Below are 18,174 nucleotides of genomic sequence, written 5' to 3'. Positions count from 1 at the left end.
GTTAACATGGGAGCAGGTAATTGAGTAGAAGGATGAGAATGGAACGAGCTCTCAGCTCGGTCATATAATAAAAAATGTACTCCGTATAAATTATACTCCATAGAATAATACCGTCTTACAAAGAAAATTAAAATATAATAAATCAATCTCAAACAATTTAATCATAATACACCAGAGCCGTTATGCGTAATGTCCTTGCCAAAATCATTGATCGAGACTAAACTTTCTTTATAAGCACATATATTTTCACATCCACCCATTTGCGGATCATCAAGAAAGTATATTTCTTTTGTTTTTGTGTCGAATAAGACTAGTTTGGAAGGCGCTCGTCTAAAAACAAGCATATTATCCCTCCATTGACTAAATGCTCCACAAACTTCAAAGTCTAGTTTCATCTTAAGTTTCCGAGTCCAAACCCCCTCGTTCCATGTCCATATGCAAAAATTAGTGCGATAGTTTGGAAGAAGAGAAACAAAAACAAAAGCAATCGAGTCTTGATAGACAATCAGCTGACTTTCAAAGTCAGGCTTACTCTCGAATTCTGGCAATGGAATCTCTTGACATGTCTCAGCACTAATGTCGAAAGAAATTATCATTTGATAATTCCAATCAGAAGTTATTCGCGGGGATGCAAGCCAATAATAACACCCATTAACAAAAACATAACATTTGTTCAGCTTCAACTGGTAGGAATTGTCCATATCTCCCCAGTATCTCCAAGAATTAGTCCTCAATGAATAGATTAAAATCGACACAGGATTATCGGTCACTTTAAGATTTCCATATCTATATCCCAAAACTTGAATGACCTTATAGTCGTTAGCCTTGGAGTCATATCCAAAACCGTAACTTTCTTGTATGTAATGTAACTCAGTTGGAAGATTTGGCTTCCAGCAGGTGATATCGGGTAAGACCATGAACTCATTAAGCGCGGGATTCCATAAACTACGTTTAGGAGCATTATATGAAAAGCACCATAGAAAATAGATCCCGTCACAAGGGCCACACATGTGTGTATTGTAGACGGGGGTGTTTATACCTTTATATGATAAAACTCTATTTTTCTTATCGTCTATTAACAACTCATACACGTCGAGCTTACTTGCGAGTGGTATGGGATAGTATTGAACAATGAGGCGATCACGCCAGTTGTTGTTGTCGTCATAATAATTTCTCAAATGCTTTAATATAAAGGAGGAGCTTTTAATAATATAATACCATGACTTGCACACACTTTTGAATTGCAGCAATGCTTTGACGGGTAGCCAAGACAATATATCAAATATCAAATCCTCGGGGATTCGATTTCCGTTCTTCATTGAAACCCAAGGGAAATAGCCAAGTGAACTTCCTACAATCAAACAAGTTCATCTCAGAATTAGATCATCGTATCCGGAACTACAGAATAAGTTAATCTCAATCGATAGCGCCCCGTTTAAGAATGTGTTCTAAATCGACTAAGGCTAGAATGAGTCGCAGCGTATGTAAACAGTGATAATTTTCATTGAGACCGTCCCGTACAAGAATTAAAATAACAAACAAGTAACAACTCAGTATCCACAATTGAAATACAGACTTCAGAGTACCAATTCAGAAAGTAAAGTAAACAAAGTTACCTGTAACTCAATCGGTAAGATCGACGCAGAGCGAAAACTCGGTCCAAGTTGTTACCTCAACGGCAATTGTGCCTTCGCCTTTTCTTTTTCTTTTTTTTATTTTTGGTAAAAAAACTATTCTGACACAATTGTGATGGGTTTAATCGATTTTGGATATGGGTCAAGTAGGGGTTGTGCAACCCTGACCCGGTCCTACATACCTCAACCAACACTACAAAAAACGCGTCGATAGCTACAACCATATTTCGGGTGTGTTCGGCCTAGCTTGAAAAAGTGTTTTTGGGCTCAAAAACACTTTTTGGCCAAACACACTATTCTCTAAAAGTTAAACAAAAAATTCTCAAAAGCTAAAAATCCATATTTTTTCCCATAGAAATAGAAGCAGCAATTTGTTGTTTCTGTTTTTGAAAAACACTTTTGAAAAATTAAATTTGAAAAACAAACTCATTTTTGAGAATCGAGTCCAAACATGCTCTTCGTGGCAAACCAGGAAAAATTCGTCGTATAAGGCCATTTTGCGATGGACTTTTCGGTGAACAACGTTTGTCGTAAACTAGTTGCAAATGGCTCTTTTGCGACGGAATAGGTTGTCGTGACTCGTGAAAGAATTAGCTACAAAATTTTATTCAAAAAAGCAAAAAAAAAAAAAAAATTATTTTTGTGACGGAATTTAATTAAAAATAATTTGTTTTTTCAAGTTCATTGCTGACCAAATATCCTTATAATAAAAACCATATTTACAAACTTAAACATTAACGAGAACCAACATATATAAACATAGAAAATAATTTATTCTTTTTCCCTTCGCAAAAATCCGTAACTACTAATTTTTAATTTTTTTCTTATTTTCCGTCGCAAATTCCGAAGCGACCAATTTTTCCTTTTTTTAATTCCATTTTATGTTGCAAATTATTGATCCGGTCGCAAAATCTCTTGCAAAGAGCGCTTTTTTTTAGAGCAACTGATCTACTGTAGCTTGTTGTACACATAAGATACTTATAAATATTGTTATAATTTTTTTTAGCTCAACTCCATAAAGTTCAATTCAGCCGAAAAGAACAGGGCCTAAATTCGCCCATTCCTAATACCGCAACTTTTATCGTGAGAGCAGATTGTTGAGACAAAGGTGACGAAGGTATGATCTCTTAGTTCAGTTACTACATACGGAGTATTAAAGAAAACTTTAAAATTATACTTCGTAGAATAATAATACCGTCTTATATATAAGGAAAATTAAACTAAAGTAAATAAAACAATTAAATGATAATACACCAGAAGTCCGATCCATAGGACCCTAGGAACTCGAGACATGGATTACCAATCTTCTGCAATATCGATAACCGGAGATAATCGCATTGCTGATAAGTTGAATCATTGAAGACATGGTTAATCTAAGACGGGTACGTTTGGAAGCAGTTTGTTGTTCAAGTATCTAACATCCTCGCAAATTTGTCTTCTGCATAATGTCCTCCCAAAATCATTGATGGATACTAAACTTTCTTTGTAAGCGCATATATTGTCCCATTGACACGCTCGTGGATCCGCTTTTGCAAGAATAAATATTTCTTTTGTGTTTGTGTCGAGTAAGACTAGTTTCAAATCTGAATGTGTAAAGACAAGCATATTATCCTTCCATTGACTAAATGTTCCCCAAACTTCAAAGTCTAGTTTGATGCTAAGTTTCTGCGTCCAAACTCCGTTGTTCCATGTATATACATTAAATCTCGTGTTATCGTCATCAGGAACATAAACAAAACCAATCGAGTCTTGATACACAATCAGCTGACTATATTTGGGTTCACTTTCGAATTGTGGCAACGGAATCTCTTGACAGGTCTCAGCATTAAGGTCGAATGAAAATATCTTTGTATCCCAACCATGAGTTAATAAGCGGGATGCAAGCCAATAATAACACCCGTTAACAAAAACATAACTTCCGTTTGGTTCCAAATAGTAGGAATTGTCCATATCTCCCCAGTGTCTCCAAGAATTAGTCCTCAATGAATAGATTAAGATCGACATAGGATTAATGGTGATACGAGAAATATCATCTAGAGTATCACCATAATACAAAATTAGAATAACCTTGTAGTCGTCAGTCTTAGAGTCATATCCAAAACCGTAAGCTTCACCTATGTAAATTGGATTGGAGGGAAGATTTGGCTTCCAACAGTTGATATTAGGCAATATTTTAAACTCGTTAAGTGCGGGATTCCACAAACTACGTTTAGGATTAAAAACAGAAGAGGACCATACCAAGTAGATCCCATCGCAAGGGCCACACAACAAGGAATTGTAGACAGGGGTTTCAATCCTTTGATACGATACAGTTCTATTCTTCGTATCATCTATCAACAACTCATACGCGATTAGCGCACCTGCTTGTCCTACGGAGGAATACTGAACAATGAGGCAATCGCGCCAATTGTTGTTGTCGTCGTAGTAGTTTCTCAAATGCTTTGATATAAAGTGGGAGCTTTTAATGATATCATACCATAACTTGCACACGCTTTTGAATTGCAGCAATGCTTTTACGGGTAACCGAGACAATATCTCAATTATCAAGTGCGCGGGGATTTGATTACCAATGTTAATTGAAAACCCGAGTGCCTTCTTTCGCTGCCTCTCAATCCTTCAAACACGAAAATAATATCAACATTTTTGCTCAAGAAGAATTTAATCATATTTCACACGGTTTTATTATCTAGTAGTCATACAAGCTAGATTCGAAGAAATAACCTTTTTGTAAGAATATTTTTGATAGTTGGATTCTCTTTCCAAATATCTCGATATTGTTCAAGGGAAAGAGCCATCTCAGTTTCCTACAACCAAACAAGAAGCTCAGTATTAACAATGTCGTAAACTCGTAATAGGTCAATTTTAACAATGTCTATGTTTACCGCAACCTATTTTTGTATCGATCATATACATGTATGTACTCCAGGATTGATAGTAATAGCTCAATATTGGCCAAGTACGGTGTTGACGAGGAGTATCCTTTATTGATAGTCGGGCCAATCTTTTTCGAGTAATTAAGGCAACTTAATGGGTGAACCCTCCCAAGCTAAGTATAGTTACACATAAATAACAGCAAGGTTAGTTTATCTCATTATCTGTCACTTGTAACGGTCACAAGCTTGTGACCTCTCACAACCCTCCTCCCACTTACTCTCCCACTTGCTCTTTGTGAAAGGTCACAAGCTTGTGATGGAATAGTGTCGTCACAAATGAGAATTTGTGTATTGTATTAACCTAAGTGCACGCAACCCTAATTTTAAACTTTTCAAAATGTATTTCTTATATGTGACGGTCTGATATTGTATTTGTCGCAACAACTCGGTGCTATCTAGCATTGCTCATTCAAAAATCAGACTTTTCAAAATTTGTCTTATATGCGACGGTCTTATGTTGTAATTATCGCAACTACTCGGTGATATCTAGCATTGCTCATTCAATTCAAACTAGTATCTAGTTGGGACTTGGAGACTGACCGTTATGTACAACAATGTCTTCTAAATAGACTAACAATTAAAAGTACAGAGTAACAATTGAAAAATTAGGGTAAACAAAATTACCTGGATCGGAAGCGGTAACTGTTGACGGCGAGATAATAATTAATTCAAGGGAGAAAAACTAAAATACAAGGACAAGTTCGAGTTTTATATTAGAAGAATTTCACTTTCCTAATATTACTAGTTTTAAACCCGTGCAAAAAATGCACGAGTCGTAATAATAAACGCAATTATTGCATACAGGAGCATATACAGAATTGTATAAGTGAGCGTGATTAAAAATGTTCAATATTGTGACAAATATGATAGTTGATATACTAATAATTGTTGCATACAGGAGCATATACACATTAAATTGTTATGTCGTAATGTCATGAATTTTTAGTAGATTTATATATTAGACGAAATAATAAGCATATATGGATTAGATAAATCTCATAATATAAATTGGGTTACATTATCATTTTTTCCTGAACGGGCCGATCTGACAGAGGTTTCATAATCCGTAAAAACAATGAAACACTCGCCCCGTAACATAATACAATTTAAAACCATACCCATTTTACCCCATATATATGAATCTCACAGCAAACTCTATCTCTATCCCTCTCCATATTATTATTAAATATACACTTACTTCTCTCGTGATTTCTAAACGATTTTATCGTCATAAATAAACGGTGTTTTATTTACCAAAATAAAAATAAATAAATGACTAAAATGGTTAAAAATTGAATTTTTAGTTGTTGAAAATGAAAATGTGTCAATGTAGACTTGACTTTTAAAGTTGCTAATTAACTCGGTCAACGATTTATTAGATCTAGAAATCTTATTAATCCTTAACATATATTATGGGCCAAAAAACTTAAATAAAAGTAGCAACCCAAGACAAAATTAAACAATACAAACTTATTATCTACTCCGGTATTTCCCAGCCACCCTCAACCCCCAAAACAAACCCCAAGTACATACGGATTATTTACTAATGCATATCGTCTACCTTGTCCGCATCCCACTTTCATTCATTCCCCTCTCTTAAAAAACTCCAAATTAAACCCACGTATTTAGTGTCACTCATACCCTCACTCATCTTCCTCAAATATGGGTTTTCATTGTCTACCTTCATCCAATCGTCCTCCCATTTTTTTATTAAACCCATTTTTTTTATATATTTAAGAGGTTTTTGGTCAATAATGAAGATATTGGGTTAAAATATTGTAAAAAGATTCTTGTAAGTAATAACTTTAAATATTTTTAAAATCAATTTTTAAAGCAATAATTCATTTCCATGTCATTTAAAATTGTTAGATCTGCAGATAATTATGATCGTAACATTGTTATTTTCTTAAATAAATATACTATTTTATAAAAAAAAATTACAGTTATCGGGACGACTTTATTCAATTTATATATATGATTACTTTACTGATATTACTGATATCGTATTTATTTGACTCCTTATATCATTTTCTCGATTGTTATACATTTATGATTAATTTCTTTTTGTCCAACTATTATTTGTTTCGATTTTTTTTATTACGTTCAAATTGTAATTAAAGCCCAAATTTTTTCATTTTTTGAATTTATGGATTTGTAGTCATAGATCTAAAAATCTTATTTTTTTTAATTATGTTCGTATTGTAATTTACTGTTATTATTTAATATTTAATATTTATATATAATGATACTTGCAAAATATTATATATAAATCGGAGAGATATTAAGTTTTAAGAATTGAAGTATATATGATTTCAATTGAAGTATATATGATTTCAATTTACTATTATTATTTAATATTTATAAATTTTTTTTATTTTTTTGGTTTGAGATAATATATTCGTAGTATTTGATTTTTTTAATTTAATCTTGTATTTAATAGCTCATAATTTAATTTTCATGGAAATGTAATTTTGAGATTTTAATCTAATTTTGTTGGAGTTTAAAACAAAGGAGGAGAGAAATTGCTTATAATAACCAGTGAAATAATGGAATGAATATAAGTTAGGAGAGAGGATAATTAATTCACTCAATGATCATGGAGGACCCTACATCGCCAAAAAAAATTTCCAAATTCCTTAATTTCAGCAGCCAATCAAAAGCCAAGAAAAAACCTGGCTTTTATACTATGTAGACTAGTTTACTACGGAGTACTTTCTACGTGGTATCCTATTTTACACGATACTAGTATTGGTGTCCGGCTTTGCCCGGGCTACCTCTACTTACCATTAAATTTATTTTTTCATTAAATAAAATTACTTAAAGTTGCATAACCCATAAATATTTATTATTAATATTTTAATATATTTTTTTATGACGTATCCTAAAATTACGATGAAATAATTTTGGAGACAAATTCACTACTCCCGTTATTAATATTTTACTCTTATTAATGAAACAACAGTAATAACATTTCACTACTTGCCCGTAATCATTGTTACTTTCATTACTCCCCCTGTAATTATTGTTACTGTCACTACTGCCGCATTAATATTGATAATTTCACTACTTTCGCCGTAATTATTGTTACTTTCACTATTGCCGCATTAAATATTGATTATTTCACTATTCCCGTTGTTGTTTCTACCACTTTCACTAATCTCGCTGATAATATTGTTACTTTTACTATTCAAATGAGTGATTACTATCATATAACTATATCCAATGTTACTACAATTTTTTTCTTTACTGACGAAATTACTTTTACTACTCAGGCATGCAATTTTAAGAGGATTATATATTTATATAAATATATCACATATATGCATTAAATCAAATCGAAAAAATTATGCAATATTATATATTATGGAATCTAACTTGAATTATTTATAATAACCTACTTATATTATATTTTTGTATGTTAAATAATTAACATCTCTATACATCTAATAAACTATAAATTTTAATAAAATTGCATAGATTTTAAATTTAATATATAATTTGATGATGATGATAATTAATACTCCTTCTTATTCGCTATAATGTTCCCTCTTTCCCGAAACGGATTATTGAAGTAATGTTCTCATTTCCTTTTTTGGTAACTTTTATTCTTATTTTATTCATCCCTCTCTCCTATCACCAAACCCCACACAACTTTTTTACTCCTATTTTATTACTTTTCTTAATATTTTGGCCCCACAACTCCTTATTTAACTCATAATAAATCATCTCTCTCTCCTAACACCAACCCCACCAATGTCCTTTATTCATTTTTAATAGTATTCCTTAAGTATCGTGCCAAAGACAAAGGGGAACATTATAACGAATTGGAGGGAGTATTATAAGTGTGCATGTTTATACTTGATGGGGCATATTCTGCACCGCTGACCAAGTCAACATATTGAGCAAGGTCAAAGATATCCACAGCAAAGTCAACAACTTAGACAGTCTAGCCGATGCATACCATCGGCTGTCACACTGGTCTCGGCCAGACAACTAGCCAGCCGGGACACATATCCGCGTACTCATATCCAAGACCCCTCGGCCAGCCTGCCATAGGCCCATCGGCCGAGGGTAGAACGGTCTTTCCACCTGCTAGCCACTTGGCCACTACGTGACAAAAGGTAAAAGCCTATAAATACTCCTCAACCTTCATTGAGGAAAGGATCCACAAATTGACCTAATAACCACTATTCATCTGGTAATATCTTCCTTATCTCTCTACAATACACTCTTGGCCAAGTTACAACAACTTCTCTCTAAGTTTACTGACTTGAGCGTCGGAGTGAGTACGCTCGGCCAAAGCCGAGCCCTCAGTTTGTTCATCGTTTCAGGAGACCGCAAGAAGGATTCAAGCAAGGACATCATTCTACAAGCTACGAGTGGTAACAAATATCTGCTCTGGAATTACACCCGGAACAATTGGCGCCGTCTGTGGGGAAAGACACTAGAAGCTAGTCACATTCATTCCCAAACAACAAAAACAAAAACACAAAAAAAAAACTCACCCAAAAAGCTAAGAAGATGTCGAAACAACAGGTTGTAGTGACCAACGAAACCGCACTCTGCCAAGATGATACTTTCCACCATTCTGGAGTTGTGCAGCCCTCCACCGGTGGAGTAATCCAACCGGAATTCGGTATGCCGATAATACCAGACACGCCGTCGCCCGCCAACCAGGTCACCATCATGGGACAGGTGGTTGACATAGCAAAGCTGAAGATGCTCCTGGACCTAATTGGGAGTACGACAGCTAACACTGTCACGCCGACGGGAGCCGCGGAAACCGTCCAGGAGACCAGGGCCCAAAACGTGACTCCAAGAAATTTGAACGGAGCGCTGGGAGAAGCCGACCCTACCAAGACGCCGGAGGAGCCCAAAGTGGTCGTGGTAAACCTAAGTCCTTCTCGTACTCGCGAGAGGACAGCGTCGCCGCAGCACCGACGAGGCACACCCCGGAGGAACCAGAGAAGCCCGACTCAGCAGAGTCGGAGAAGAAGCCCGAGCCGAAGAAGGAGTCCTTCCCGCTACGAGGAGAGGAGCCGGACTAGGAATGCGAGGAGACGATCGCCGCGTATCATTCGACACGTGGTCAAGCAGCCACTCAGTGATTATGTCCTTGATACCGCCGTGCCAACTAAGCTGAAGTTGCCGGCGTTCACGTACAAAGGAGACAGCGACCCAACCGACCACGCCGAGGCCTTCGAGTCTTACATGTCGGTATGGGAGCAGCCCGATGAGGTCTGGTGCCGAGTCTTCCCAACAACTCTGCATGGGATGGCTCAGAATTGGTACAAGGGGCTTCCCGACGGCTCGGTATACTGTTTTGCCGACCTAAGGGACGCCTTCGTAGCCCAGTACTCCTGCAACAAGAGAAGGGCCGTGGAGACGTCGGACCTCCTAACTATCAAACAGGAGGAAGGCGAGTCTCTACGAAGCTATGTGAAGAGGTTCGACGGCAAGGTTCAGCAGATTCCGGAGATCAACCCCGAGCTGGCGGCTTTCGCACTGATGAAAGGCCTCCCAAAGGGAAACTTAAAGGACGAGCTCATCAAGCACGGGGGTTTGGGCCTAGATGCCGCTAGGAGGATGGCCGATCAGGCCATCAAGGTAGAAGACTACCACAAAACCTGGGTAGGCCACAGCGAGACTGGGCACCCAGAGAAGAGGGGCCACCGGGAGGACAGCCCGGTTGAAAGGCGCCGTGACGATAATAGGTCACGGTCAGACAAGTCCGCCAGGAAGCAGAACTCGGCGGGCGCCGGGGGGAGCTCGGCACCATACTACCGAAAGCAGTACAATGATCACACCCCCCTGGTCGTATCCGCCGCAGAGGTCTTCGCCCTAAGCAAAAGCGAAGGTCAGAAGTGGGAAAAACCCCCTAAGCCAAGGGGCGACGGTGACACGAGCCAGTATTGCGAGTACCACGGCTACACCGGCCACTTAACGAACGATTGCCGACATCTGAAAAATGACATTGAGGAACTAATCCGGAAGGGGAGCCTAGGCAAATATATTGCCGGAGGCCAAAGAACAGACGCCGGCGGATCAAATAAGAAATCCGTCTTAGAACGGAAAGGAGTAATCAATGTCGTCATCGAGGGCAACAAGAACGGTGAGTCCACTCGTGGGTACAAACGGCACTTGAATGAGCTATATCAGGCCATCAACTTTGTGCCCAACACAGCAACCCCCGCTTCCAAAATCCCCGATATGACCATCGGGAAGAAGGACTACGATGGAGTCGTCGCTCCTCACAGCGATCCACTTACAGTCCACCTGGACATAGCCAACCACTTGGTGAAGAGGTGCCTAATTGACACAGGGGCCTACACGAACATTATGTATGGAGAATGCTTTCTTAGCCTCGGTCTGAAGATTGAAGACTTGACCCCCTGCACCGGCCCGTTGTACAGATTTTCTGGGGCCGGCCTGGTACCCCTGGGGTCGATCAGGCTGCCAGTAATGTTTGGGGAACGAGGTGCAGCCAGGAACGTTATGTCGGAGTTCGTGGTCATTGACGGTTCATCCGCCTACAACGTCCTCATAGGACGAGTCACTCTGAGTGAGGCCGACGCAGTAATGTCCATTCGGGCTCTGACGTTAATGTATGTCTCGGACCGGGGGGAAGCGCATAAGCTCGTCTCGAAGAACGAGAACGATGAGGTAGTCAACGTCCAAGTATCCGCCAGAGGGTGCAACTCGCAATCCTTCGAAGTGGCAAAGAAATCAGAAAAGGGGAAGAGCCCATCCTTGCAACAGAAGGGCGAGCGCATGGACACCACCGTCGGTATGGTCGAAGGAGCGGAGACCGAGGAGGTAGAGATTGACCCAGGCCGCACCGTAACTATCGTTGTCAACCTGGAACCCAAATTCAGGGCCGTTCTCCTAGACCTGCTGAGGAAGAACAAAGACGTCTTCGCCTACTCAGCGGCCGAGATGCCAGGCGTGAGCCGGGAGGTAATTATTCACAAGCTAAACGTACTCCCCACCGCTCGCCCTGTCAAGCAAAGGATGAGGAACTCCTCAGTCGAGAAAGATGAGGCCATTAAAGCCGAGGTAGATAAATTACTTGCGGCGGGCTTTATTATGCCTTGTACTTATCCTGAGTGGTTAGCCAATGTTGTGATGGTGAAGAAGTCGTCGGGGGCATGGAGAATGTGCGTAGATTTCACCAACCTTAATAAAGCATGCCCCAAAGATTGTTACCCTCTGCCTCGGATAGACAGCTTAATCGACGCCACGGCAGGCTACACCATGCTGAGCCTGCTGGACGCCTTCTCAGGGTATCACCAGGTATTCATGGCTGAGGAGGACATGCCTAAATACGCATTCATCACCGCGAACGGTACATACATGTACAAAATGATGCCGTTTGGTTTGAAGAACGCCGGAGCAACATACACAAGACTGGTGGACAAAGTGTTCCAGAGCCAAAAAGGGCGAAACATTGAGGCTTACGTCGACGATGCTATTGTGAAAAGCAAGTCTGACAGTGAGCACCTGGCCGATTTACACGAGACATTTTGTTCACTAAGAAAATACAAGATGAAGCTCAACCCCATGAAGTGCAACTTCGATGTCCGGGCAGGTAAATTCCTCGGCGTACTCGTCAGTGCCAGAGGCATTGATGCCAATCCAGACAAAGTCCAAGCAATCCTAGACCTGCCGGAACCAAGGAATCGAAAAGAGGTTATGATGCTGACCGGGAGAATGGCGGCTCTAGCCCGTTTCATCTCTCGATCAGCCGACAAGAGCACCCCATTCTTCAAAGTGTTGAAGGGGAATAAAGACTTCAGTGGGGAGGAAACAGAGCACGGCGTTCAAGCAACTAAAAGCTCATCTTCGGACTCTCCCAACTCTGTCCCGGGCCGATCTGGGGAGACGCTATACCTATACATAGCAGTTACCTCGGCCACGGTCAGTGCCGTGATCATCAGGGAAGAAGACAAACAACAACACCCAATCTACTTTGTCAGCCATACACTGTTGTCGGCCGAGAGGAATTACCCACTAATTGAAAAAGCAGCTTTCGCCATCGTCGTTGCCGCAAGGAAGTTAAAACCCTACTTCGACGCACACCCCGTGACGGTCCTAACCGACCAACCGTTGGAAAAAGCTTTGGAGAATTCGAACAATCCGATAGGCTTATCAAATGGGCAGTGGAACTCTCTGGCTTCGGCATTCAGTACAAACCGAGGCCCTCGATAAAGGGACAAGCACTTGCAGATTTCCTGGCCGAGTGCACATATCAAGAAGAACCAAACCCAGGTGTATGGGAGGTTTACACCGACGGCTCCTCCACGACGAACAGCTCGGGAGCCGGCATCCTGATCATCAGCCCAAGCGGAGACGAGTTTGAGTACGCCTTGAAATTTACCTTCTCGGCATCGAACAACGAGTCCGAGTACGAAGCGGTGATAACCGGAGTCGAGATGGCCAGAGCCGCCGGGGCAGAACACATTGTGTTGAAGACAGACTCACTGTTGGTTACTAACCAAATCAGAGGAGAGTTTGAGGCTCGGGACGACGGGATGGTGAGATACCTGGAAAGGGTAAAAGCTCACATAGCAAAATTGAAATCTTTCCAAATCCAATGCGTTCCCAGATCTGAGAACAACCGGGCCGACGCTCTCTCAAAACTTGCCAGCTCAACCATCAAGAATGTCAGCCGAACCGTGCTGGTGGATATCAGGAATACGAAGAGCATCACCGAGGATGTCGGCATAATAGGCAACGTAGAGGCCGAGACAACGTGGATGACTCCGATAATGAAATTCAAAGTTACAAGTGAGTTGCCGGAGGACCGCAATCTCTCGGCCAAGATAAGAAGGATCGCCGCCAGATACTTGGTGTTCGAAGGAGAACTGTACAGAAGGTCCGTAATAAGACCACTCTTGAAATGTGTCGGACCAGCCGACGCAGAGCTAATACTAACAGAGATTCACGAAGGCATATGCGGACACCACATGGGGGCAAGAACACTAGCCCACAAAGCTCTCCGAGCCGGCTACTTCTGGCCCACCATGCTTCAAGACTCCAGAACGAAGACCAAGAAGTGCACGAACTGCCAGATGCATGCCCCGGTTATACATGCTCCTTCCCGAGACCTACAACCGGTGCTTAGCCCCCTTCCTTTCGCACAGTGGGGGATGGATATGCTAGGGCCGTTTCCAACGGCCTCCGGAGGAAGGAAGTTCTTGATCGTCGTCGTTGATTACTTCACCAAATGGGTTGAAGCTGTAGCAGTACCGGCGAAGACCACAGCGGCCGTCAGAAAGGTAATCTGGGAAAATGTTATAACCCGTTTTGGATTGCCCCAAGTCATGGTATTTGACCACGGCCGAGAATTTTGGAGTGACCTGATAATGAACTGGTTAGAAGAGCTTGGCATCAAGTATGCATACTCCTCCGTCTGCCACCCACAGAGCAACGGACAGGCGGAGGCAGCCAATAAAACGATCCTCAACGGTTTGAAGAAGACAGTGGAAGACCTTAAAGGAAGATGGGCAGATGAACTACCCGGCGTCCTGTGGTCCCTACGGACCACGGAGAAAGAAGCAACGGGGTACACTCCTTTCCACTTAATCTACGGATCCGAAGCAGTCCTACCAATTGAAGCGACGGTGCCAACATTCAGAACGGCTACCTTTAACCCAGACGAAAATGAGGAAGGCCTTAAAGCCTCCCTAGATCTGGTCGAAGAAAGCCGAGACACAGCACGCCTCAACTTGGCAGTATACCAAAACCGGATGAGAAGAGCCTACAACCGAAGAGTCCACAAGAGGGACTTAAAAGTAGGAGATCTAGTCCTAAGGAAGTCGGCCGCCACCAACAAAGGAAATATTCATGGTAAACTAACGGCCAACTGGGAGGGTCCCTACAAGGTGGTTGAAGAAATGAGGTCGGGTACATACCGGCTGACAGAAATGGAGGGTGTGCCTTTGATGAGCCATTGGAACACCGACAACTTAAGAAAGTACTTTGTATAGCGGCGGAGGTGTTCAAACCCAATGTGGACACCCCAACGCGTGATCATAAATGAAGAAACAGCCAAGTTTTCCATCCAAGTGCTCGTCCCCTCCATAATTGCCACCCAAAGAGAAGAATTGCTATCGAGCCATAACCCCGGTTACCTCGGCAATTGGCCGAGAGCGACGGGGACACAATGACCGGTACGCTAGAAGAATTGCTATCGAGCCATAACCCCGGTTACCTCGGCAATTGGCCGAGAGCGACGGGGACACAATGACCGGTACGCTAGAAGAATTGCTATCGAGCCATAACCCCGGTTACCTCGGCAATTGGCCGAGAGCGACGGGGACACAATGACCGGTACGCTAGAAGAATTGCTATCGAGCCATAACCCCGGTTACCTCGGCAATTGGCCGAGAGCGACGGGGACACAATGACCGGTACGCTAGAAGAATTGCTATCAAGCCATAACCCCGGTTACCTCGGCAATTGGCCGAGAGCGACGGGGACACAACGACCGGTGTGCTAGAATAATTGCTATCAAGCCATAACCCCGATTACCTCGGCAACTTGTCGAGAGCGACGGGGACACATCGGTCAACACATCAAAGATGTTACGTAGTTGAGATATGCATTCAAACTGCCTCGGCCATACTAAAGGTAAAAACGAAGGCACCCAATTAATAACGCAAAAAGACAAACAAAGAATTGTGATCAAAGCCTCGGCCAGGCCAAAGGCCAATAGGACAAACTTTGTTAAAAATGATTGAAAGAAGAATACAGACGACGGCCGTCTCCATAGGGGTAAGCCTAAACACAACCTACCAAGAAAGTTTTTACAAACAAGGAAAAGAAAAGCAAAAGATTACAAGCATGTGAATTGAAGCGCCAAAAGATGGCAGGGAGGAAAGGCTCAATAGTTGGCCCCCGAACAGCTAAAGCTATCCGAGACGCTGGGTGAGTCTGGTGACGACCGCCCGTCTCCCTATGCCTGTTGCTGCCCTTCATCAGAGGCAGCAGCATCTTCGGTGGCCGGCTCAAGAGAAGGCTCGACATTCTCAAGCGCCTTTAGCCTCTCAGCCTCCTTTTCGGCCTCCGTTGCATCATAGGCCGCCTTGGCCAACGCTATCTGAGCCGCCTTCGCCGCCTCCGCCTTCTCAGCAGCCGCTGCTTCCGCAGCATCAGCCATCTCATCCAGGAGCTGGTCAAATTTATCCCACGGGAAGGAACCGTCGGTGATGAGCTGTCTGATTGCCTCCCTGGTCGCCTCCTCGGCCTGGTCCCGGAATTGGACGCACATTTTAGGGAGGAGATCATCTTGAAGCATTTCAATATCCTTCTCTTTTTGAGCAAGGATAGCTCATGCGTCCCCCGAGCGCCTCCGCCGCTTCCTCGGAATGATCCTCCCACTCGTCCCTCTTGGCAACCACAGCGTCGTAGGCGCCCTTATACCTCTCCAGCTCCTCCATCATTTTGGCCGTGGCGGCATCAGCATCCTCAACCTTGACCCTCTCGGCCCTCAGCAGCTTCTCAGCTTCCTCCACACGCTTCTCGGCAGCAAGGAGATCCCGCTTAGCCTTCCCGGCTTCCCCCCTCGCAGCAGAGAGATCAAGCTTAAGCTTTGCAGTCAGTGGCCCAGATTGGACCATGGCCTTTTCCTGCTCCATGATGAGGGAGCCGGCTAGACGGGTCCACTTCGCCAATCTCTTATATATTTTCTCACCCTCCGCCACGAGCTCGGTGGGAGAAATCTTCTAAGCTGAGGAGTCAACGGTGACATTTCTATCACCCGTCTTCTCAATAGCCTTCTCAGGCTGCTTCCCCGATTGCCGTTCAGTCAGAACGCCGGCTGCGGGTGGTGGATCTACAAAAAATTTACACAGAGCATCCATGTCACCATGCATTGACACATCAGAAAGCCTATCATCTGGAATGTCCAACGAACCGGCTAAATCCGAACCACAAGTTAGATCCGTACCAGTTTGGACCCTCTTAGTTGGAGGGCTGGTGGAGGCAGGCTTCTCCCCGGCAACGGTGGAAGCAGACGGTGGATCTTTCCTCTTCTTCGGACAAGGGACCTTAGCAACGGTCACCTCCCCCTCAGTAATATTGATGACCTCCACATGATCCTTTTGGACCACTGGGGTCGAAGAGGGAGTTGGAACTGAAACCGCCGCCGACTTGGACGCTGCCTTCTTTGATCTCTTCGGCACGCCTCCGAGAACCCGTGCTTGGGCCGTCTCCCGATCCGGCCCCTCGTCCGCTGTCCATAATTTCGTTGGGGGCCGCCCTGCGATCACGCACCTCAGCCGTAGGATGCCGCTGGACAACCTTCCCGTCCTTATCAAGCCCTAGCCTCTTCAAGTCCTTCTCAGACAGATCCTGACCAAACCGATCTGCAAGAAATCAAGCAAGAGTTACATAAAGTAAAACAAAACTCTGAAAAAGGAACATAACAAGCAAAGGTGGGCCTCACACCGACCCCACTCACCCCTGTTGAGGGCCGGTATGAGGCCGACGCGGCATAGCATCTCATCCTGAAGAATAATCTGAGTCGGGGGCAGCCATCCCTCCTCGATCAAACAGCCGCATTGCCCGCTTCTCATCCGCAGTAAGAGGGACAAACGAAGCGTCCATCTTGACCTTGCTACCCCGGGAGACGTGTTTCTCATACTCTTCCCGGGTCTCGCACCGTAAGTAAACGGGGCTCTGGAAAGACCGAGGCAATGGGTAGTCCTCCGGCACTTGGACGTACACCCATCGCCCTTGCCAGTCTTTGCAGGAAGTAAGCTTATTCACGGAGACATAGCCTGGCTCCATCTGTACGCTATACCACCCCACTTTGCCGGATTTTGACGGCCGAAGACTATGGAGTCGGCGGAATAGGTTAACCGTAGGGGTCTCCCCCTTAAAGACACAGAGCCACACAAAGCCGACTATCGTCCTCATGGCCAACGGATGCAGTTGGGCCACGGCAACGTTCATAGCTTTGATGATAGCCATGACGTGTTCATTCAAAGGAAACCGAAGCCCATACTCCAGGTGCCTGAGATGCACGCCGATATGACCCGGGGGAGGGCAGCAGACCGCCTGACCCTCCCCAGGGATAACAATTTTATACCCCTCACCGAGGGAGAAGTGATCTCCGAAAAGAGTCTCTCCGGAGCTGCTTGCGAATTTATTTGTCCAGACACGGTCGAGGCCATTCGTGCAGGCCTCACCATGATCCGGAATAGTCGTCCTCCCACCATCAACGGGAGCCCCCTCATCATCATCATCAACATCATCAGCATCATCCTCATCCTCCAACTCCTCCAGGAGGGGCAGATCAACTACGGGAGAAGGAGACCTAGGGCCCCCAAACCTTAGCGGGATGGCTTCCAGTATCCCCTCCTCGTCAAGACGCGACGGGGAACCCCCCGGCGCAGAAGTACTAGTCCCGGCATCAACAGAAGACATGTTCACAACAATTACTAACGAAATAAGAGCTGAGAATTTGTTTGTTTACCTCGAAGAAAAACACTCGCCGGATCGAAGACTGAAGATTGGGAGAAAGAGAAGCTCTTGAAAGTTTAGAAAGATGAAGATTTTGGAGAAAATTTGAGAAAATGAAATTGGTGGCCAAAATCACGGAT

The 18,174-nt window shown here is 43.3% G+C and overlaps 3 protein-coding genes across 3 annotated transcripts in view; 1 reads left to right on the top strand and 2 right to left on the bottom strand.

The window, feature by feature from the left end:
- LOC141644176 (uncharacterized) overlaps positions 1-18,174 on the top strand; it is a 61,635-nt gene that overhangs the window by 14,133 nt on the left and 29,328 nt on the right. The window lies entirely within an intron of this gene.
- Positions 162-1,010, bottom strand: LOC141641894 (F-box/kelch-repeat protein At3g23880-like). The gene has a single exon (XM_074450538.1). It carries the CDS (start codon positions 1,008-1,010, stop codon positions 162-164), a length of 849 nt encoding a protein of 282 aa, XP_074306639.1.
- LOC141641893 (putative F-box protein At2g02030) lies at positions 2,873-5,742 on the bottom strand. The gene is made up of 3 exons (XM_074450537.1): positions 5,686-5,742; positions 4,356-4,438; positions 2,873-4,248 (listed from the first exon to the last, which is right to left on the bottom strand). The coding sequence occupies exons 1-3, from the start codon at positions 5,740-5,742 to the stop codon at positions 3,003-3,005; spliced, it is 1,386 nt and encodes a 461-aa protein (XP_074306638.1). The 3' UTR covers positions 2,873-3,002.

This window comes from Silene latifolia, chromosome 2 (assembly GCF_048544455.1).
Source record: "Silene latifolia isolate original U9 population chromosome 2, ASM4854445v1, whole genome shotgun sequence".
Lineage (NCBI taxonomy): Eukaryota > Viridiplantae > Streptophyta > Magnoliopsida > Caryophyllales > Caryophyllaceae > Silene > Silene latifolia.
This window is presented reverse-complemented; position numbering and strand designations above follow the sequence as displayed.